The sequence below is a fragment of the Entelurus aequoreus genome, linkage group LG07 (assembly GCF_033978785.1).
Source record: "Entelurus aequoreus isolate RoL-2023_Sb linkage group LG07, RoL_Eaeq_v1.1, whole genome shotgun sequence".
Classification (NCBI taxonomy): Eukaryota; Metazoa; Chordata; class Actinopteri; order Syngnathiformes; family Syngnathidae; genus Entelurus; species Entelurus aequoreus.
The window spans coordinates 40,529,563-40,553,092 of record NC_084737.1 but is presented as its reverse complement, the minus strand read 5'-3'; the positions used below and the strand labels follow the sequence as shown (position 1 = coordinate 40,553,092).

The window sequence follows — 23,530 nt, the reverse complement described above, 5'->3', positions numbered from 1 at the left end:
TGATCAGCTGTTTTACTGCCGTGTTACAGACACCTTTTGGAAACAATCAAGGTATGTAAATAAACATTAACAATATATTTATGTTTAAATAATTAATTACACAATGTATACCTCATTTCACAACATATATGTCCGCGGTTTATAATCCGGTACAGCTAATATATGGAAAAAATATAGGTTTCTTCTAAAATTTAGTGGGTGCTTAGTGCTTAATGCAAATTTTCATTGGCTTTGCCATAGACATGTTACTGATTAGCATTAACCTTTTTATATGGCGATTTCAATACTTTCAAATGTGGTAATAATAACTACAACTAAGATGCATGTTACAATCAAACAGTAACTGTGTAATAACTACAATACTTACAGTATAAACAAACTTTGTAGGGCGCAATATAAGACTAGACTGACATATTCAGCTTCATACTTCCTAGCGAAGCAACATGTTGTAGCCTATAGACTACTGCCATTGAAAGTCTTGGAATTGCAACTGACAAAGTCTACTATATAATACATGCAAATGAGAGTCAGAAATGTAACAGAAGAACAAGATATAACAACTGGACTGCACAGTTATCATAATCAGCTAATTTTTTAATGTTACATTAAAAATGTTTTCAACATATTTTATAAAAGATACTGAAAAAATAGGGGATTTCATTTTCATCAACAAACCACAATTAAATCAATAGTAATAATACAATTTTTTTTTTTAAAAAACACCTGCACATGCTGGAATTTGAACCCAGCATTACCATACATAAAAAACACAATGAAGCCTTGTCTTAAGGCTGCCTACTAAGGGCTTCCGTTACAGAGTACAAATTAAAACAAAAACACAGTTCGGGGCTCCCAGAACTTCCAAGTAAAACGGGAAGGTTGACATGTTTGGTGTAAACATGTGCCGCATGTTATCTAGATGTGTGCATGAAGTGAATGTCTATCTGGAATGCTACACCGTGTGGTTGTAGGCCTTGGAGTAAATGGTACAACACTAATCTGCTTGGCAGCGGTCCACAGCTCTGTGTTGGCACACTTCTCCCTTTCACACAGACAATGTCACAAACATGTCCACAGGAGTCTGTGACCATCCAGCAAAATGAGGAAGCCTGGCTTCATTAATAACTAACTCATAACTAACATACATTTACTGTGCAGTTTTAACTGGTTCCGCTCTTATCTCACAGACAGATGTTTTTATGTAAGTATGGATGCATGTTCCTCGGGAACCCATTAGATAAGATGTGGGGTCCCTCAAGGCTCATAGTTAGGTCCCATTCTTTTTATTCTCTATATGCTGCCTCCTGGGGAAGTCATGAGGAGACACGGCATCAGTTTCCACAGTTATGCTGATGATACGGGACCAATAGATATCCTTTTTAACTGCAATGTAGACATCAAGTCATGGATGGCCGTGAATTTCCTAAATTACAAGATTTTAAACTGACAGTCTACAAAAGATCTGGGCATAATTTTTGACTTTTATCCCACATTTTAAAAAATATTACAAAAATAGTTTTTTATCATCATAAGAACATAGCCAGAGTCCGCCCGTTTCTCTCTGAGGCCAGCACAGAGGTGCCAATGCATGCTTTTATTTCCTGTCGTTTAGACCAGTGCTCCCCAACCTTTTTGTAACTGCGGACCGGTCAACGCTTGAAAATTTGTCCCACGGACCGGGGGGGAGTATGTTTAGTTTTTTTTTGTCATAAAAAAATACAATCATGTGTGCTTACGGACTGTATCCCTGCAGACTGTATTTATATATATATAATGTAGGAACCAGAAATATTAATAACAGAAAGAAACAACCATTTTGTGCGAATGAGTGTGAATGAGTGTAAATGGGGGAGGGAGGGTTTTTGGGTTGGTGCACTAATTGTAAGTGTATCTTGTGTTTTTTATGTTGATTTAATAAAAAATAAAAAATAAAAAAAAAAAAATATATATATATATATATATATATATATATATATATATATATATATATATATATATATATATATATATATATATATATATATATATATATATATATATATATATTTTATATTTTTTTTAATTTCTTGTGCGGCTCGGTACCAATCGATCCACGGACCGGTACCGGGCCGCGTCCCTGTGGTTGGGCACTACTGGTTTAGACTATTGTAATGCCTTGTTTTTTGGATTTCCCAAAAAGATTATCATAATAGTATTACAAAACTGCACGCGTACGGACAAAGACCACAGAGCGGGATCACATTACACCAGTTTTAAAGTCGCTGCATTGACTCCCCGTCTGCTTCAGAGTCGATTTTAAAGTTCTATTTTTTAAATATCTTAATGGCCTTGCGCCTTCTTACCTATCAGACCTGCTTTTATCGTATCAACCCTTGCAGATCCTGAGGTCCTCTGGCACAGGCCTTTTAGCTTTACCAAATACCAGAACAAAGACCCATGGTGAGGCAGCATTTAGCCACTATGGCCCCCACCTGTGAAACAGCCTGCCAGAGAGCCTCAGGACTGCAGAGAGCGTTGGCATTTTTTTTTAAAGGCTACAGAAACACCTTTTTAATCGGGCTTTTTACTGATCATTGTTTTTTATTTTGTTGTTTTCTATCTTAATCATTAATGTTCCTATCATGCTCTCTATATTCTGCTTTTATTAACTTACTAATGTATTATTTATGTTATTTATATTTCTATTTGTACTTATATTTTATCATATGTTATGCCGTTAATTTTAGTTATTCTCCTGTGTGGGATGCCTCAAAGGTAGCATTTATCCTCAAATCCTCAGTGCCATGCCATGTTTTGTTTTTGCTTTGTTATTTTCAATAGTGCTGTGTGTGTGTTTGCGTGCGTGTGTGTTTGTGTGTGAATGCATGTGTGTATGTTTTCTTCTCCTCTTCTTCTTCTTATTTTTTTGTGTTTGCCACTTGCCTGTGCATGAAAAGTGCTACACAAATAAAGTTTGATTGATTGATACATAAATCTCTCATAATACTGTAACTACAATATCTCAGAAAATGAGCACATCGTTTACATTTTGTCCCCCAGCTAATTGTGTATCTCCATACACAGTGTGGAGTTGCTCCTTATAGTTAATAACAATCACTTTAATTATGGGCAAATATACTGCATTTCTTAGTATCTTCAGTATCATTATCAAGTAATATTATCACTGGAGGACGAGGCTAAACCTGTTACACACCAAGAGCAAGCAGGAGCAAGCAAGCCAAGCCAGCCGCTAAGCTAACTAGAAACAACAGAAGAATTAAGTGCTTAGTAAAACTTAAGAAGTGTAGATGGAAGCACGTTACAGCAGAAAATAAGCAGATATTAACAAGAAATTAACAAGTAGATTATTAAGAGTCAAGAGCAGGGATTCTCAAACTGTGGTGCATGTACCACTAGTGGTACGCCAAAGAATCACTTGATTAAAGTACAGTGTTTTATTTTCCTATATTCAAACATAATGTTACTGTTCAAACTGTGTGTTATGTTACAGAGGCCAAAACTATTAAATATAGTTGTCGAAATAAAACCTCTGCCTTGTTGTTTAGTGAATACTTGGGCCTACTACGCTACTGTGTTTATTGTTGGTCATTATGGTTGTATTTGGAGAGACAAATTCTTTTCTGAGGTGGTACTAGGTGAAAAAAGTTTGAGAACCACTGGTCGAGGGAGTGGATAATACAACAGCAACTGTTATATCAGTATGACGGATACTAGAATGATTACATCGAAATTTTTATTTTCTCAAGATTATTTTTTATTGTTTTTGTTCATGTTTATTGGGAAAAAAGTCACTGGTCATAGGAGGACTTTGTAGACAACCAACATTTCAATGAGTAATAGTAGTTTTTTGTTTAGGTATTGTATACCATTGCCTTTGTTTTTGCTAAAAACTATTTTATATAATACAAGAAAATAAAAAAAATTGTTCAAAAGTGTGCTGACATTGTTAAGCTGTAAATTGCACTCACCATAAATAAACTGAAGACTTTACAGTTAATACATGTGATCTGTATCGGCCGATCTCACTAAGGAATGATCGGAATCGGCAGCAGAAATCCATGATTGTAGCATCCCAAGTATCAACTGAAAATGACTTAACACATGTTTTTCTCAATAGCTGAGCAACACAAATGAGTATCAAGATAATTGTGTCTTGCCCACAGCCAAGCAAGGTGGTGGTTGCCACGTTGTCCAGGGCTGCATGAGTGACTGGGGAGCTCGGATTCATTGAGGGAAACATACATTCCAGTATATATTGTGACATTTTGAAGAACAGAATGATACCCTCACTTTGAAAACTGAGTTTCATGATAATTTTCCAACATGATGAGGAGCTCAAATTCAGCTCCAAGATGATAAGCGTAATCTGAAGTCATAAATTGAGTTCCATCAAAATCTTGTAGACCCAACAAAACACAACTCTGCGTAACTTATCCACTATTATTATTTCAGAAACACCCAGCATTATTGTGTAAGCAGAGGCAAAGTTTTTGTGTTGGGTGTTTTTAAAGACATTTCACTTTTTAATACAATCAAGAGCAGAGTGTATTGTTCTATGAAGTATTAACAAAGCTATTAATGCAGCTAAAATCATATCTCCTGCCAAATGTCATTGTTAAATTAATTCAGTTCACAAAATACAATTATGTATTTTATTTTCAACTAAACACAACGGAAATGTGTGCTACTGAGTGGAGCCTTGCTATTGTATTTGCCATGCTTTTTCAAACACAATCTCAGCCACGTAACATACGACCGCCAGACAATTCTGGATGGGGAGAGATCGGGCCGTTTTGGACCGAAAGATGCGTATACGTTGGACCTCCTCGCTAGCATCGGAATTTTACGCCGGCTACATCCAGCGGCCTGTGAAGCAGCGGAGCCTAGTACCAGCGGGGACCGTCGACGGAGGAGACGTAAGCGGTGTGATCGGAAGCAGAAGCGGGGATGCCGAGTGGGGCTAACAACAAAGCTAAAGGCTAATCCTCACAGAACGCCGCTTCCTTCCATCCTGCTTTCAAATGTCCGCTCCCTGGAGAATAAACTGGACTACCTGAAGCTGGATATACAGTATATGCAAGACGTGAGATGAGAGACTGCTGCGCCATATTTCTCACAGAAACGTGGCTGAAACCATCCGTTCCGGACGAGGCAGTTAGCATTGAGGGGCTAACTATGTTCGGTCGGACAGGAGCAGAACTCTCACTGGTAAATCCCGAGGCGGTGGTGTTTGTATATATATCAACAACAACTGGTGCAACAATGGGAAGATAGTCTCATGTCACTGCTCTCCCGATGTAGAAATATTAACTATAAAATGCAGGCCATTTTATTTACCCCGGGAATTCAGTGCTATGATCTTCACAGCAGTGTACATTCCTCCCAGTGCTAACACCAAAGAAGCTTTGAATGCTTAGTACTGCTCCATCAATGAACTCCAATCTACACATCCAGAGGGAGTTTTCATCTTGGCAGGGGATTTTAATCAAGCTAACATGAAAACTGTGTTCCCTCATTTCCATTAATATGTGAATGTTGCAACCAGGGGTGGAAGCAAGCTGGACATGGTGTTCAGCAATATTAAACATGCTATACGCAAGCTGCACCACGCCCCCACCTCGGCTCCTCAGACCATCTATCTGTGATGCTAATTCCTGCATACAAGGCCCTGCTGATCAGGAAGCAAGCTACAGTGAAGCAGGTGAGGACCTGGCCAGAGGGAGCAATGGAAGCATTACAAGACTGCTTCGAAACCACAGACTGGGACATGTTCAAAACAGCCGCCACCGAAAATCATCACACATGTGGGGAGGAGTATGCAGAGTCTGTGTCCGCATACATTCAGAAGTGCATGGAGGATGTCAGTGTGATCAAGAACATCCCCACACGGGCCAACGAGAAACCCTGGATGAACAGTGAGGTACGTGCAATGCTGAAGGCTTGGAACAAGGCTTTTAAGTCTGGCGACATGGTAGCATTAAAAACAGCCAAAGCTAACCTGAACCGTGCCATTAAGGTAGCAACGCGTGCCCACAGTCAGGAAGTGCAGGACTTCTTCGAGAACCCCACAAACACTAGACGACTGTGGCAGGGCATACAGGTCATCACGGACTATAAAGCTGCCCCCTGTCCCTGTGACAACAGTATCAGCTTCCTAAATGACCTTAACAACTACTTTGCGAGGTTTGAGGCACTTAACACCACTCCGGCAAGAAAATCCATCCCTCGCCCTGATGAGCAGCCGCTCAACCTGGACAAAGCGGATGTCCGGAAAACCCTGAGGAGAGTGAACCCCCGGAAAGCACCGGGACCTGATGACATTCCGGGCAAGGTGCTTAAGGGATGTGCAGACCAGCTGGCTGGGGTTCTCACAGACATCTTCAACATCTCGCTGACCCAGGCTGTGGTACCATCATGTTTTAAGACGGCCACAATCATTCCAGTGCCTAAAAACCCACAATCTCCTCCCTCAATGATTACCGCCCTGTTGCACTCACCCCCATCATAATGAAGTGCTTCGAGAGGCTGGTAAAGGAATATATTGTCTCCAGACTTCCCCCCACATTCGACCCATACCAGTTTGCTTATCGCCCTAACCGCTCCACAGAGGACGCCATCTCCTCTGCACTCCACCTGAGCTTAGAACATCTGGAAGGAAAGGACACACACGTGCGGATGTTGTTTCTGGACTTCAGCTCAGCATTCAACACCATCATCCCGCAGCACCTGGTGAGCAAACTGTTCCCCCTTGGATTCAGTACCCCCCTATGCAACTGACTGCTGAGAGTGGGTGACAACACCTCCAGTGCCATCTCCCTGAGCACTGGCTCACCCCAGGGCTCCGTCCTGAGTCCGCTGCTGTTCACGTTGATGACCCATGACTGCTGCGCCAGGTCCACTACTAACCACATTGTGAAGTATGCAGACGACACGACAGTAGTGGGCCTCATCCGTGACAACAACAACATGGACTACAGGGAAGAGGTGAAACATCTGGTTGACTGGTGCAGAACCAACAACCTGGTCCTGAACGTCGACAAGACCAAGGAGATCATCGTTGACTTCAGGAAGCACCAGTCCAACCACGCTCCACTCTTCATCAACGGCACAGCGGGGGAGATGGTAAGCAGCACCAAGTTCCTGGGGGTGCAGATAACTGACAATATAACCTGATCCCTACACACCGGAGCTCTTGTAAAAAGAGCTCAGCAGCGCATGCACTTTTTGCGTCGGATGAAAAGAGCACAGCTCCCTTCCCCCCATTCTCACCACATTCTACAGAGACACTATAGAGAGCCTACTGACCAACAGCATCTCTGTCTGGACTGGAGCCTGCAATGCCTCAGACTGGAAGTCTCTCCAGAGAGTGGTGAGGACGGCGGAAAAGATCATCAGGACTGCTCTTCCTCCTATCCAGGAGATCGCAAAAAGCCGCTGCCTGACCAGAGCTCAGAAAATCTGCAAAGACTCCTCCCACCCCCACCAAGGACTGTTTTCACTGCTGGACTCTAGAAAGAGGTTCCGCAGCCACCGAAGCAGAACTTCCAGGTTCTGTAACAGCTTCTTCCCTCAGGCCGTAAGACTCTTGAACGCATCATAATTATCCCCTCAACTCCCCCCAAAATGGATTAACTCGCTGGAATAAAAAAAGACAATATAACATACATCCATAAACGTGGATGCATATAAAAAAGTGCAATATATTTATCTGTACAGTAACCTATTTATTTATTTATTTATTTATATATGCACCTTATTGCTTTTTTATCCTGCACTACCGTGAGCTAATGTTACGAAATGTCGTTCTTTATCTGTACTGTAAAGTTCAAATTTGAATGACAATAAAAAGGAAGTCTAAGTCTAAGTCTAAGTAATCTACCAACGTTCTGCAGCATTCTTGTAGAAATTGATGATTAGATGTTAGGATAAATTGACGGATTAGAAACTCAATACTTCAAACCTTAGTTTTACTTTTGGCTCTGTCTGAACTAGCCCACTACCACCTCCAGAGCACGTTAAATAGCACATGTTCTCCCCGTGACTGCGTGGGTTCCCTCCGGGTACTCCGACTTCCTCCCACCTCCAAAGACATGCACCTGGGGATAGGTTGATTGGCAACACTAAAGTGGCCCTTGTGTGTGAATGTTGTCTGTCTATCTGTGTTGGCCCTGCGATGAGGTGGCAACTTGTCCAGGGTGTACCCCGCACATTGTAATGCGTGCCATACGTAGTCAATTATCTCCTTTTTCTCTATCCTCTTGTTGTGAGGCATTCATTCCCCGCTGTTGCCATTTCTAATACAAAGTAGCATAAAGTTCTAACTTATATCTGTCAGTAAACTTGCTTTAGAAGCACTAAAAACTACCGGTGCGACGAAGATAACGGGGAGAAGACACTGTTGAAGTGGAGCCACGTAAACAAGAGGGCCCACAAAACGGCGCGTCTTTAAAAGACTGTCAGAAAGCGACTTGAAGATGGTCTGTAAAACATAGTTTATGCAACATTTTGACCAAAGAAACACGATTACATGTTATGTAGACCACAAGGAAGTTTTTTTAAATTGACAAAACAAATTATATTAATACCCCTTTGATGCGCCTTTAATGCGGTATAGCTCGGTTGGTAGAGTGGCCGTGCCAGCAACTTGAGGGTTCCAAGTTCGATCCCCGCTTCCGCCATCCTAGTCACTGCTGTTGTGTCCTTGGGCAAGACACTTTACCCACCTGCTCCCAGTGCCACCCACACTGCTTTAAATGTAACTTAGATATTGGGTTTCACTATGTAAAAGCGCTTTGAGTCACTAGAGAAAAGCGCTATATAAATACTTCACTTTTTTTTCTTTCTTTTTTTTTTATAATCCTGTGCACCCTATGGTCCGAAAAACACGGTAGTAAATATAATTAAAACATTTGAGCATTATGTTTGTTTTCAATTACATCAAGTGTGTACATCTAAACATTCCTGCCAGTTCATTTTACACACAATGGCTTTTTTACTTAGTCTTTTTTTTTTTTTATTCCACAAAAATATTGTATCGGTTTTTGGCTTTAATACCTTGACAATACCATACCGTGCGATTTTGACATCGTCACATCCCTAGTCAGCAGTGTGAGAAAGAAAAAACCTCAAACATTATCTGAATATTATACTCTTTGGATGATAAAGTCCATTTTTGCTTTTATTGGATCCAATTACTAATCTTCATGACTGATTAGATGATTATCAATAATTGTAGCCTTGCTCAAAATCAAATAATTGTAGTTGTCTTTGTGTCATTCATTTCAAGACAAAGGAGAATATGTTAAATTCAGTGTATCTTATTTTTGGTTCTGAAGTACTGATACTAAGTATGTTTGTCAAATGCACATAGTTCAGAAAAAAATATACAAAATCTGGGCTTTGTGTGAGGCAAAACAGAATTACATGTGAGCTATGATGTGCAGCTGAACTGTGATCCTGCTTTATATCCTTTTTACTCAGCCATAGATTAGGAGTATTCATAGATCCTTCTTCGGCAAGCTATATATTTTTGCAAGATCAAACTACTGTATATTTCTGCACACACTCTCGCCTGTTCTTGAGCCTTGGCCTGTTATCACTTTCTCCTTCTCCCTCCTGCATCTCTCTCAAGCATGCTAATGTCCTTCTCGTTGCCTAGGTAACTATTATGGGACCCCCAAGCCGCAGAGGCAGCCTATCATTGGGACAGTGATTCTTGGAGATGCAGGCTCCCAGCAGTCCACCCCAAAGCGCACCAAGTCCTACAATGACATGCAAAGCGTCCGAGTAGTGCCTGCTGACGACGACGATGACGACCAGGCCTCGGAAATGAACAACACTTTTACAGGTTAGAGCGTTGCAGCACGTTTCTTAGCTTCCTAGTCTATTTTTCTGTCTTCGTGCGCTTTTGTTATCATTTCCATGCTAAAGCAGTGTGTGTGTGTCCATGCCTCAGAGTTCAGGAACACAGTTAGAGGGAGATAATGTGTGTGTTTGTGATCTTCTCTATGTCTAGCGGTTACATCATGTCTTTGTGAAGCTGATTTCTTTGCATGCGAGCCTCCAAACACTGCCATCTGCCTGCAAGGAGGGGCAATCATTTGGCCCAATTGTTTTCAAAGCAAACATTTGTTCACCAAATTGTATTGCAAAGGTGGTCCTTTATGTGCATTTAAAGAGACAAACTTATCCATATGATCCATATTTCCTAGTCTTTCAAACCTATGCAATCTTTTGTGAGCTCTACTAAAAAATAAAAATAAAATTGATACTGTGGATGCATCCCCGCCCTGTGTCCACTTGCCAGAGTGTTGTATTAGCATTTGATCAGGCTTGAAAGGAGCACGGAAGTCTGGCCCAGGCTGGGAAATGTGTGATGGTGGAGGCTGGAAAAGCCACCATTTATAAGGGGGAGAGGTATAGGAGGGTGAGGGTCAGAAATAGTTTAGAAAAGATTGTTGGTAGCAAAATGTGCATATTTTTGGGATCCTTTCATTACACTATAAAGGATCAGGAAAACATTTTAGGGTAAGGGGACTGGGGAAGGATAAGGGTTTGAATGGTTGCTTATTTCTTCTGTTCTTTTCTGGCTTTTTTGTGACATAAACTATATTTTGTTCTTCTATGTTGTTGTTCCATGTTGTGCCCGTTTTGTTGCCCAGGATCCTTAGTGCGTAGTCTCTTCCCCTCTCCTTTGTTGTGTGCAGGTAACCCTAGCGACCAGGATGAGAGCCGCGGTGGCATCCTCCGGCCATACACCGCGCGTGACAATGCTCCTCCTTGTGGTCTGAACAATGCGGCCATCGCCACTGCAGAAAGTGGGCAGCAGACCCTGGCAGAGCCGCAAGTTTCCCCGGAAGATGCCCTGGGGCCGTTGCCTGAAAACTGGGAGATGGCGTACACTGAGAATGGAGAACTTTACTTCATAGAGTATGTGTCGCAGCCTGAAACACCTCACAGTGTAATAGCATGGATTCACTTTTTGAAATACAGTGGTACCTGTCACCGATCCCCTGAGCTAATGGATCGGTTTGCGCATGTGCCAAAAGTCAGTCAATCCCGTTCCGACAGTTTTTCCAAAATACAGGCATTTTACCATCTATTTTTACAACTGGTTTGCAAAAGTATCTACTGATAACCTTAAATAGTCAACAACTACACTTTAAAATGTTAACATCATTGTTCATTATGCACATTTGAAGCATCCATTTTTATCTTGGACTCCTGTGGAATACTGGTGGTCACATTGTCAGACTCATAACTAAAAAATCTTGCATTTTATGGTAATACCCGAAGTTCAACATTATCCCAAAAATATTTTCTTGATCCAACTACTTTAAATGAAAAAATATATTTTCAACAAAGTCTTAAAAACTGTAGGACAACAGCAGGAAGTTGTTATGTTTGCGCATGCGCTAACACATCGAGTAACTCAGTGGATCGGGTAATGACAGAACCTCGGTTTTCATGCACACCGGTTTTAGTATAATTTGATATTGAAGAAAATGTTGACCAAAATTACGTCTTGGTTTTATTACGCAGTCTCAGTTTTAGTACGATTAAACACACGTTGGTGGTTCAGTCTCAGTGCTTTTTTTGTAATTAGGGAATGGCTGCAAACCACTATAGAGCCAGTACAAGTTGTTGCATACATTTTGATAACCCAACTGAAGTCAATAAGGCCTTAAAGTCTGTGTTTCCAGAGTGTCACTGAATGCACAACACTGCTCGTCTGTATTCATCAACAAGGGGAAAATGGTGCTTACCAGCTCTCCCCCATAGTTTCGTAGAGAGCCTGGTCTTGCACAACAGTAATAGCTGCAAGAGCTGCTAGAGGTCCACCACTTTAAATGCACCCGGCATTGCTTCAAAGATTAGTTCCACCTTGTATTCCTTGCTGATTTAAAGGAGAGTGGTGCGTCCAGGCACAAGTAAAGGCCCAAAAGTACTCGGATGGAACATGCACAACGTCGTCCGCAGAGGTACAGCCTTATTCAAAGTGGACGTCCGCCAAGCCTGTCGGCGCAAAACTCAATCTTTATGACTGCACAGACTCCGCTCTGTGCACTCGTGCCACACAAAACACTATTCGGTGTGTACTTTTCATACATGTGACACTGATCTGCAAAATTAAAATCAGGTCAATGAATGTATGAATTAAATGTTTTCTACGACTCATGTCTGAGACAATTTCCGACACCTAGTTGAACTGGCTGCAATATTTTGCTCAGAGCAGCGAGTAGATAGTACTTTTCGTCGAGAATACTCCCCTTCCTTGTTTTTTTGGCATTTAATGGCCGTACATAAAACTGACCTTCTCTTTGCAAAACGAGCTGTGAAGTGTTACGTGTTGTGCCGTAACGTTGTCTCGTGCATGCGTGTGATTACCTTAGTTGAGTCCAAGTTAAAACGTTGAGCAAAGAGACGTCCGTTTGTTCATGGATATAACAAGAGTGCCACAACTTTGATAAATAAGGTGAGAAACACTGTTGAATTCCAGAAAGAAGTTGTAGAAAAGTACAGAGGCAGTGTTAGGGGGGTTAACCCACCTTCTCTCCTCCCTCGTCTTTTTTTGCTGTCAAGAATCCTAAATGATCAATTTCATCTTTCATCTATATGCATTTTGCATTTTTTTCTGCGTGTAAAAATATAATCATTCTCTCTAAAAAAAGGTTTTAGGTTGACATTTTTGAGTGTTTGAAACAGATTAATTGGATTTACATTGTTTCCTATTTTTTTGTGGGTTTTTTTACGATTCAACTGTCTCTTTGGAATGGATTAATCACAAAAACCGAGGTACCACTGTAATTGCAATAGCTCACAAAGTAGTCAGTGTGTATTTTTTGATCTATTTTGCACGTCCGGTGGCTTGTCCTCCTCGTGATGAGGTTGTAAGACCTGCCCGGCCATCCCGGTACCACTGCTTTCCTATTAATCCCTGCATGTGTCGATCTCTAAAGGAGATCACACTCTGATCACCTGACTACCTCCACCTCTCTGTCCTCTCTGCAGCACAACAAAGGCACACCACCAGGACATGGCTGTGCATTTAAAGAGCTTGTATGTTCATTTTTCCAATCACTATTGTTTCTTTTTACAATTGAAGGAAAAGTCAGGGGATTGTTTGTGTACATATCCTGTATGTTGTTTTGTTATCTTTATTTTTCTGTGCAGCAGAGGCCCAGAGTCCTTAATAAATATGCAATCCTGGTTCAAATTTAAATTGTTATTGACATGTATGTGCTTCTACTGTGCTTTATTTTGAAAGGCTGTTTTGATATATGTTCTTGTCTACTCTGTGTTCTTACAGCCACAACACAAAGACCACATCATGGCTGGATCCTCGGTGTAGAGACAAAGCCTCTCGGCCTCTGGAAGAGTGTGACGATGATGGTAAGCTGCCACACATCTTTTTGTTCTTTTTTAGAGTATTCTTACTATTAGTGTCCTTTGTGTTTTTTATCAAAATGTAAGAAGTGGACAGGTGCACACTGTCCCAGTGATATTTGAGGAAGATCAGTAATTTACTAGGAAGTGCATATTGTGAAATTGCACCATCAAGTGGCAAAGATGAAAGTAGCATAACAGCAGTGAGGTTTCCATTTTCAAATGTTGCTGCACCTTGTTGTTGTGACTTTCTAAGGGGTTTCTCTTTCCTTATATTTCCTCCATCTTGACTGTCATGTCATTCTTCATTTGATCCCGTTTTGTTACTGTCCAACCTGATTCTACCTTTACTCCTCATCCCCCTTCTGTTCTTCATTTTGTTTTTATTTCTTTAATCCTGATTTCACCTTGGAGAAGAGAGGATACATACAGAAGACCTGGAGCGTGATCTAGGTAGGATAACTCTGTTTTGTATCAGAATCAGAAGAAAGGTATTGCAGAGATTGTGCACAAACCGTCTGATGCGAGGTGAATGGAAAGGGATACAAGCAGTGAATAACATAATTAAAAAGTACCAATGATTGTCACACACACACTAGGTGTGGTGAAATTATTCTCTGCATTTGACCTATCACCCTTGATCACCCCCTGGGAGGTGAGGGGAGCAGTGAGCAGCAGCGGTGGCTACGCTCGGGAATCATTTTTGGTGATTTAACCCCCAATTCCAACCCTTTACAGTATATAATAAGACACTAAATGCATAGAATACACTATGGTGTTGAATATTTCATTGGTTTTATACATGCTAACCAATGTACTGTGAAGGGAAACTGCACTATTTTTAGATTTTTTTAAATCATTCACAATCCCTATGTAAGACAAGAACACATATGTTTTTATTTTTTTATGCATTCTAAATCATAAATAAACGTTAGCTAAAGTCACCTAACAATGAAGCCAATATAAGCTTCTCTGTTCCACCCACAGAGTGCGCAAAATACCCATCCAAAAAACACAGACAATACTCATTTGCATCTCATGACCTGAATATTAACCAAGTATTAGCTAACGCAGGCAATCTTTTTTTTTAGCTAACTAGCTTACAATGCTATACTGAAATATTGAGCCGGTGACCAGCTGCTGCTGTTGCTTTGCCTCGAAATTGGTGAAAGTTAATTCTAGATTAAAAAACATGCCTCTCACTTGGATTATAGAAGGTTGTGGCCATCAACCGAGAAGTTGGTTAACTTTAGCATTCAACTTTTGCCGATAAAGACTAAAAAAAAAACGCTTGTTTGGGGCAACTTTTTTTAACCCTCCGTGGGGATTATTATCAATTCTTCATCTAAACAGGAAGATATGAGCTAGCCATTGTCATGTCTGTGTTCATGTTTTCGTTTGGCCATGTGCTGTTTTGTTTTTTGGACACTTCCTTAGTTCCTGGTTTCACTTCCTGGTTTTGTTTTGTGTCCATGGTTACTCATTAGTTTCACCTGTTCCACGTTTGGACTCACACACACCTGTCTCACGTTTTCACATTGTCATGTCACGCACCTGTTCACAGTTAGTCACGCACCTGTTTTCACTTATCATGTCACTATATAGGCTTTTCTGTTTCTGTTGTTCGTCCTGGCGACATCACACATTCATGCCATGTTCACAGTTCCTTGTCACGTAAGTTTTTGTTTAATGTTCATAGTTCTCCGCCATTGTGCGCGCCTTTTGTTTTCCTAGTCAAGTTTTTTACCTCCGCTGTGAGCGCCTTTTGTTTGTACCTTTTTGTTTGAGTTAAGATATTAAACATGTCCTCACCTGCACGCCACGTATGGTCCAATTCATTTGCACCACGGGAGAGTAAACCACGTCAAGGACCAAGTCGTGACAGATGTCGCCAGCATAAGAGCTCTCCCGCAAGATTGGACAAAGGAACGTGGGAGGTCCTGCGCGCCATGGAAGCCGAGACACTACGCCATTCCCCCATGGAGCGCAGGGATCTCATGTGGGGTCCGACCGGCAAACTGGTGCCGATCAGCTCCCTTTGGCCCGGGGACGTTGGCACGTCATCCCTGTCCCGGAAGCGGCGCTCCAGACCGAGGACGTCAGGGAAGGTGAGCGGACAGCCCGCTGCGCTCCTGCAAGCTCCTCCCCCTCCGGGCGGAAATGGGCCACAGCCTGCCCGGCTTAGCCAGGATGACATCATAGACCAAGATTTTTTTTTCCTGAATTCCTTTTCTTTGGATCACCCGCCCCCCAGGACTCAAGTCACGTCCACGTCACAAGAAAAACATTTCTCACTCATAAATTCCCAGGTAGAAAAAGAGAGACTTTTTGGACAGTTTGGAGGGGAGGATTCTACCCTCCTCCCGACCTCCCTCCACCCACCCCAAAAGACGGTTCCAGACCGCGGGGAGCGCGTCTGGGATCCGCTCCTTGAGGGGGGGGCTAGGGCTGGGAATTGTTCAGGTGGGGCGGGTCAGCTTCGTCACGCCAAGCCACAGCCACCAGCACGACCCCCACCACCTGTCTTTCGACCTGCCAAGCCACAGCCACCAGCACGACCCCCACCACCAGTCTTTCGTCACGCCAAGCCACAGCCTCCAGCACGACCCCCACCACCTGTCTTTCGTCACGCCAAGCCACAGCCTCCAGCACGACCCCCACCACCTGTCTTTCGACCTGCCAAGTCACAGCCACCAGCACGGCCGCCACCACCAGTTTTTCGACCATGCCAAGATCCACCTGCTCCACGCCCAGCTCCACGCCAAGCGCCACCAGTATCTGCTCCACGCCAAGCGCCACCAGTACCTGCTCCACGCCAAGCGCCACCAGTACCTGCTCCACGCCAAGCGCCGCCAGTCGCAGCTTCACGATGCCAAGCGCCGCCAGTCGCAGCTTCACGACGCCAAGTGCCGCCAGTCGCAGCTTCACGACGCCAAGTGCCGCCAGTCGCAGCTTCACGACGCCAAGTGCCGCCAGTCGCAGCTTCACGACGCCAAGTGCCGCCAGTCGCAGCTTCACGACGCCAAGTGCCGCCAGTCGCAGCTTCACGACGCCAAGTGCCGCCAGTCGCAGCTTCACGACGCCCAGTGCCGCCAGTCGCAGCTTCACCACGACGCCCAGTGCCGCCAGTCGCAGCTTCACCACGCCGCCAAGTGCCGCCCGTGGCTGCCCCACGCCGCCAAGTGCCGCCCGTGGCTGCCCCACGCCAAGACCAAAGCCAAGACCAAGACCCGCCAAGTGACCAAGACCAAGAACCGCCAAGTGACCAAGACCCGCCAAGTGACCAAGACCAAGACCCGCCAAGTGACCAAGACCAAGAACTGCCAAGTGACCAAGACCAACAACCGCCAAGTGACCAAGACCAAGACCCGCCAAGTGACCAAGACCAAGACCCGCCAAGTGACCAAGACCAAGTCCAAGCACCGCCACGCCAAGACCAACCACGCCAAGACCAACCACGCCAAGACCAACCACGCCAAGACCAACCACGCCAAGTCCAAGACCAAGACCAACCATGCCAAGTCCAAGACCATGACCCACGCTGCCAAGACCATGACCCACGCTGCCAAGACCAAGACCGCCAAGGCCAAGACCACCCATGCCAAGACAAAGACCCCCCACGCCAAGCTTCGCCGCCTGCCACGACAACGCGCCCACCTCCTCGTCGGCCAAGGATGTGGCCATTCCATGGGCGTCCGCCACGCCAGGTGCGCCGACCTCCTCGTCTGCCACGAATGTGGCCATTCCCAGGTCGCCCACCTCGTCAGGTTCAGCGGCGGTCTACCCGCCGCCGCCACCTGACTCTGCCCCGGTGGATTCGGGGACACCTGGTCTGGCGACCCACCGCCATGTCCCCCTCCCCCCCTCCCATGACTCTTGATCCTGTTTTTTGTTTTTGGCCATCTGGGATCTGTCCGTAAGGGGGGGGTTCTGTCATGTCTGTGTTCATGTTTTCGTTTGGCCATGTGCTGTTTTGTTTTTTGGACACTTCCTTAGTTCCTGGTTTCACTTCCTGGTTTTGTTTTGTGTCCATGGTTACTCATTAGTTTCACCTGTTCCACGTTTGGACTCACACACACCTGTCTCACGTTTTCACATTGTCATGTCACGCACCTGTTCACAGTTAGTCACGCACCTGTTTTCACTTATCATGTCACTATATAGGCTTTTCTGTTTCTGTTGTTCGTCCTGGCGACATCACACATTCATGCCATGTTCACAGTTCCTTGTCACGTAAGTTTTTGTTTAATGTTCATAGTTCTCCGCCATTGTGCGCGCCTTTTGTTTTCCTAGTCAAGTTTTTTACCTCCGCTGTGAGCGCCTTTTGTTTGTACCTTTTTGTTTGAGTTAAGATATTAAACATGTCCTCACCTGCACGCCACGTATGGTCCAATTCATTTGCACCACGGGAGAGTAAACCACGTCAAGGACCAAGTCGTGACAGCCATCAGTTGGCATCCCAGTAAGAGCAGACATTGTACAGTAAATGTTTTTTTATTATGTTCGTAGTTGGTATTTCTTGTTTAGCACTTAGCAATACTGCGACATGATGCTATAGTGTTTCACTAAAGCTGCATATGTTTTGCACACAGCTTCTCAAACCTGTTGCTCGTTCTCCTTATGTCCAGTTCTGGATCATAATTTGCCCCAAGGTAGTCTTTGTTGTCTCTCATGAAGTCTGCTGTGAGTAGTAAGGTTGTTGTTGTAGAAGGAAAAAGTGAATGCTGTGATTCATCTGTGAAATTATTCAGCCCCAAATGTTTCATTTTCAAAACATTTTCTGAAAATTAGATTAAAATCTGCCCATAACTTTTTGAGCTATCACTAGCAGTTGCTTATTCCTTTTCACACATTTCCTGAATGTTTAATGAAAATCTAAAAACAGTTTTTTTTACTTATGTAGCGCGCTAATTAACATGGGTGTCGTTAGGCCTATTTTAGAGGGGCAGAATGGACATGGAGTTTTGCGTTTGCTCAGACACATGAAAATCCGTTCCACCTACGCGCACATTACTGCAAATCTGAAAAGGTTTATTTCCACCCGAACCTCTTCTGTGTTCAGGGTCAACTCTGTAGTGCTTTGCATGTTAATTTACACTGCAATCATCTGTGCAAAGTTTCCCCGTTTACATGTTGCCTAGTAGCTTTTCCATGCAACAACACTGTCCTTATGTTGGGCCATCTTATGCTTAACAAAGATGACTAAAGCTTTCTTTCAGTTCCAGTTTCAACCATTTAGATGTCTTCAGTGTTTGTTGTGTAATTCTAATACAGTGTTAAAAAGTTGTGAGCAAAAACATTTTGCAAATGCAAAAAATGTTCACCCGTTCGCATTGCACACTCGCATCATGTATACTGTATCTCCTGTTCTCCCCTGTTCTTAAAACCTAGTGATGCCCCTGCTAATTGACTAACTAACAGGCAAACCATGCAAAGCCAACGCTGATGATGGTAATTATGCAAGTAGGTTTTGTTATGGCATCAATGTATTTTCCCAATCGAGGGAAAAATAAAGTGTATCTTATCCTATTCTATTTTATATGTTTATCTAGCCCCAGGGAGGGAGTCACAGCTCATACTGTGAAAAGTCGCACAAAACCACATTTTCACTAACAGTATTTTATTTTATTGTTTTGAACAGTGTGTTTTTAAATTCAAAGGTTTTATAGACAATTTTGCTTGACATAAAAAGGTTGTGCTGCTGATTAACCTGTCGGTAATGGTAGAAGATCTGAGTATTTAAATAGCATTTATTGTCTGTCTTTATTGTAGCTGGCTGCTGAGAGGCAGACAGTTTTGATAGTAAAATGCAGTCTCGTTAAACCTATTTACTGGACCAAAGGTGGGGAAATCCTCTGTGTGGAATCAAATACAGCGAGGAGGAAAAGTGAGACGAATGCATCATATATTAAATGTGCTCATCAAGTCACAGTTGAAGAGCGTTCGTTTATTTTTATTTTTTCTATGCTTTATAAAATATCTAAACAACATATTATTCAGTTCAACACATGACGAATAATATTAATTACAAAATATTTGTTGTATCTGATTTATTATTTTGCTGTGCCCATAGAGAAAGACTGATTATTGTTACAAACTGTTGTGAAAACCCATGCAACCCTACAAAACACTGGGAGTTGGGTGCTGTTGATAGTTTATGCTCTGTGTTTTCTTTATTTCAGAGCTGCCGCCAGGATGGGAGAGGATAGACGACCCAGTGTATGGCATTTACTATGTCGAGTAAGTAAATCACCTTGTTGGCACATCACCTCACAGGAAATTAGCCTGCCTTCTCTTATAAATACAGCTTACTGCACACTAGCTGTCAATTATTAGCAACCTCTGTCCCTCTGTGTTAGTCATATAAACAGGAAGACACAGTATGAGAACCCAGTGGTGGAGGCGCGGCGTCGGAAAATCCTGCAGGACCAGCAGCAGCCGCAGCCTCCAGAAGGTGAGCGGTTCATTCGAGGTTGGTTTCCTGCCCATTTCTTTCTTTGTTCATGTCTGTGGGTTTCCCATCCTTTTGCTTGAACACTCACTGGGGTTTGGGTGTGCAAGTCTCTCTTTGCCGTCTTTTGACGGAAAGTGCATTTATTTGTTAAATAAAATTCACTTCTTCAAAGTAGAGCTGCCCCAAACCACTGTGTGACCATTATTGTTGTATTTTTTTAGTCATTAAAATCCATTGGATCATTTTTGTTTATTATCTAACATGATTTGACTTGACAGTAATAAACGTCAATACGGTGGAACCTCGATTTACGAAGAGCGGTGGGTGTGTTCACTGTGTAAAGTGGATTAAGTCACTAGAGAAAAAGCCCTATATTATTAATTTAATTTACTTGACGAACCGATAAGTTCATATTGTGAAGCAGAGTTCCCCATAAGAATCAAAAGTCTCTATTTTATTAAAAACTGCACAGTTTGATATATATACAGTATATACGGTATATATAATTTATTAACTCCCCTGAAGAGCAGGGAAACCTCTGAAACAGACCTGTAGGGATGAAATAGCCTCTGTGTGTTTTTTCCATATATATTATATACTGTATCACAAAGCAACATAACCTAGTGGTTGGAGTGTCCGCCCTGAGATCGGTAGGTCGTAGGACTGGGCGATAAAACAATAACAATATATATCGCGATAGACATGTGATCAATATCAATAGAAAATGGGGTCGATAGAACGTTCGATAATTTCACTGAGTACTTTAGAAAAAAATAGGAAGAAAGGCAGAGCCGGAACCGCACGGCATTCTGGGGGGTGTAGGCAGAGGAAGGGCTTTGGCCTCTCGACCTATCACGGCCGAGCCTGAACCGCAAGGCATTCTGGGAAATGCTAATAGGAAGAAAAAAGAAAAAAAAAGCAACAACGGCTAGCTGACGACGAGGAGTGAAACCAAACGGGAATATGAGCGCGGCAGCACGAGAGGAAATTGTAAATAAAAAAGGAAACGTCACGTCACCAGTTTGGCAGTATTTTGGATTTTTTAAAATCCGATACGAATCAGAGTAATACTGTCTGAAAACTTTGCAAGGTCGTCGTCCCGACCAAGTCTGGGAACACGACAAACTTATTTTACCACCTGAGCCGCTCTCACCCGCTGGAGTACAGCAGTATCAAACACCCACAACCATCTACATCAGCCGGTGCAAGTGGAACAGCACCGAAGCGGCAACAACAGACCACCATCGTCTCGATGGTGGTCTGTTGTTGCCGCAGACAGTATTACTCGGCAGCAGTGCCATACGACACAAATTCAAAACGTTATAAAGAAATAACGGATGCAGTGGTGTATCAATTAGCGAAGGACATGCTACCGCTCAGCATAGTTGAGAAGTCTGGGTACAAGAATCTCATACACATGCTCGACCCCCGTTATGTTCTACCTGACCGAAAGCACTTTTCCAAGACAGCTATTCCTAAGCTTTACACAATGTGCAGGGAATCCGTGGAAAAGGAGATACTGAAGTTGGTTTGATTTTTCCATAAATGACTGAAGAGAGTAACAGGTTTGTTTTGTCACAGATGTTCAGACGCAAGTTTATTCCGATGTTTACAATATTCTGTAAGACATGTTTGTTTCTGCTTGCTTAATGTGAGTGTTATTTATTTGCATATATTGTTACCAATATGGCTTTAAAGCCTGAGTTGTACACTACTCATTTCTTAATTACAATACTTTGCACATTTTGTTGGATTAAGCATTTATTTAATTTCAATATTTGCACATCGACCAGTATTTTCTTTTATCTGACTGTTTTTCATAATGCTGACCTCGTTCTAAAGGTTAAAGGTTATATTTCAAATAAAAGTATTTAAATTCAGCCTTTTTTCTCCTGGTCTTTATTTAGAATAGTTTTTTTTTTTTTTTTATCAATAATTATCGATATCGACTGATATGAAACACTTATATCGTGATACATTTTTTAGTCATATCGCCCAGTCCTACGCTCGTGAGTTCAAACCCCGGCCGAGTCATACCAAAGACTATAAAAGTGGAACCCATTACCTCCCTGCTTGGCATTCATCATCAAGGGTTGGAATTGTGGATTAAATCACCAAAATGATTCCAGGGCGCGGCCACCGCTGCTGCTCACTGCTCCCCTCACCTCCCAGGGGGTGATCAAGGGTGATGGGTCAAATGCAGACGATAATCTCACCACACCTAGTGTGTATGTGACAATCAGTGGTACTTTAACTTTATAACAAGGACATAATCTCTTCTTTTATCTGCAAAACACAACAACATTCCAGCAAGCTTAAATGTCAACACGCACACAAGTCTGGTGCTCTCCAAAAACAAAAAACAAAATAAAAATAAAATAATTTTACCTTGTGTTTCGGAATATTTGTGGCATTGTTGAACATTCTTACAGTTTCGAAGTTACAAAGTTATGAACGAGCAATGGCTTCACATAGTCACCGCTAGCGTTAGCACAAACTAGCAGTGTGAGGCGATCCTTCATTGGCTCATGTCCCAGTAGTGCCTTCTCCTTTGCTGTAATAAAGGTCAGTTGTGACATTTCTTTTGGTCTTATCACAATTAAAGACTTATTGCTGCAGAAAAAAATCCACTTTTGCTGATAAAATCCTCGAACTAAAGGGTCCCTAAGCCGCAGGCTCACTAGCTAAAATGCTAGGTGTCATCATCATCGGCAGTCACTCGTAGTCGAGTATGACTGTCCTCAGAATGGATGGGTTCCCATTCGGGAGGACGCCTGCGTGTGACGTCTTTTAGCGTGGGGAGACTGATGCGCCTGCAGCCACCACACGGTCCTTGGCAGAGAGGGGCCTTGATCCAGTGGCATGGATCCATGACGACTGGAGACCACCCTCTGTTGCAGCCTTCATCCGCCTTCAGTGCCGTTGTGACATGCAGTGTCATCCTCCGCCACACAGCTTGTCTAGCAACCCGAAGCTATACAGCAAGACTGACAGTTTGGACACTTTTAAAGCGTTTCTGATCACACAAAGTGATCTCTAAGACAGGTTTATACAGCATTGACAGACGCATTGTACGACAATCGTGGAAATAAACTTGTCAAGAGTGCAGCAAGCCTCGAATCTCTTCGAAATGAACGCGTCTGTGTGTACAGGATGTAAACAGGATGTGACGTAGGGGGCCATTTTGAGTGATGTCATCAAAATTTTCCTCCAGAAGGTCTTATCTTTGTCCATGTGTTAAGCAGCAAACTTTAGACAAGCCTTAAGGTGTCGCTTCTGGAGCAAGGGCTTCCTTCTTGCATGGTAGCCTTTCAGTCCATGGCGATGCAAAACACAGTTGACTGTGGACACTGACACCTGTGTTCCAGCAGCTTCCAATTCTATGTAGACCAGCTTTTTGGTGGTTCTCGGTTGACTCTTGAACATCCTGACCAATTTTCTCTGAGCAGCAGGTGATATCTTGCGTTATCTTCCTGATCGTGGCAGTGACCAAACTGTGCCATGCACTTTATACTTACGAACTAGTGTCTGCACAGTTGCTCTTGGGACCTTAAGCTGCTTTGAAATGGCTCCAAGTGACTTTCCTGACTTGTTCAAGTCAATGAATCGTTTTTTCAGATCTGTGCTGAGTTCCTTTGACTTTCCCATTGTCGCGTTTGTGACCGAGTCTAATGACTGCATCACAGGAGC

The 23,530-nt window shown here is 42.9% G+C and overlaps 1 protein-coding gene across 16 annotated transcripts in view; it reads left to right on the top strand.

Moving 5' to 3' along the window:
- The window catches only part of LOC133653860 (membrane-associated guanylate kinase, WW and PDZ domain-containing protein 1-like), a 220,789-nt gene that overhangs the window by 130,673 nt on the left and 66,586 nt on the right, over positions 1 to 23,530 (top strand). For 2 of the 16 annotated variants that reach the window (XM_062053622.1, XM_062053636.1), the window contains 8 exons: positions 9,659 to 9,847; positions 10,662 to 10,929; positions 13,012 to 13,059; positions 13,310 to 13,392; positions 13,804 to 13,839; positions 17,979 to 18,038; positions 19,569 to 19,626; positions 19,746 to 19,858. In XM_062053622.1, the coding sequence (XP_061909606.1) occupies positions 9,659 to 9,847; positions 10,662 to 10,929; positions 13,012 to 13,059; positions 13,310 to 13,392; positions 13,804 to 13,839; positions 17,979 to 18,038; positions 19,569 to 19,626; positions 19,746 to 19,858 (855 nt within the window). Of the gene's footprint in view, positions 1 to 9,658; positions 9,848 to 10,661; positions 10,930 to 13,011; positions 13,060 to 13,309; positions 13,393 to 13,800; positions 13,840 to 17,978; positions 18,039 to 19,568; positions 19,627 to 19,745; positions 19,859 to 23,530 lie in introns of all 16 variants that reach the window. The other 14 variants (XM_062053621.1, XM_062053637.1, XM_062053624.1 and 11 more) reach the window with 13 other exon arrangements.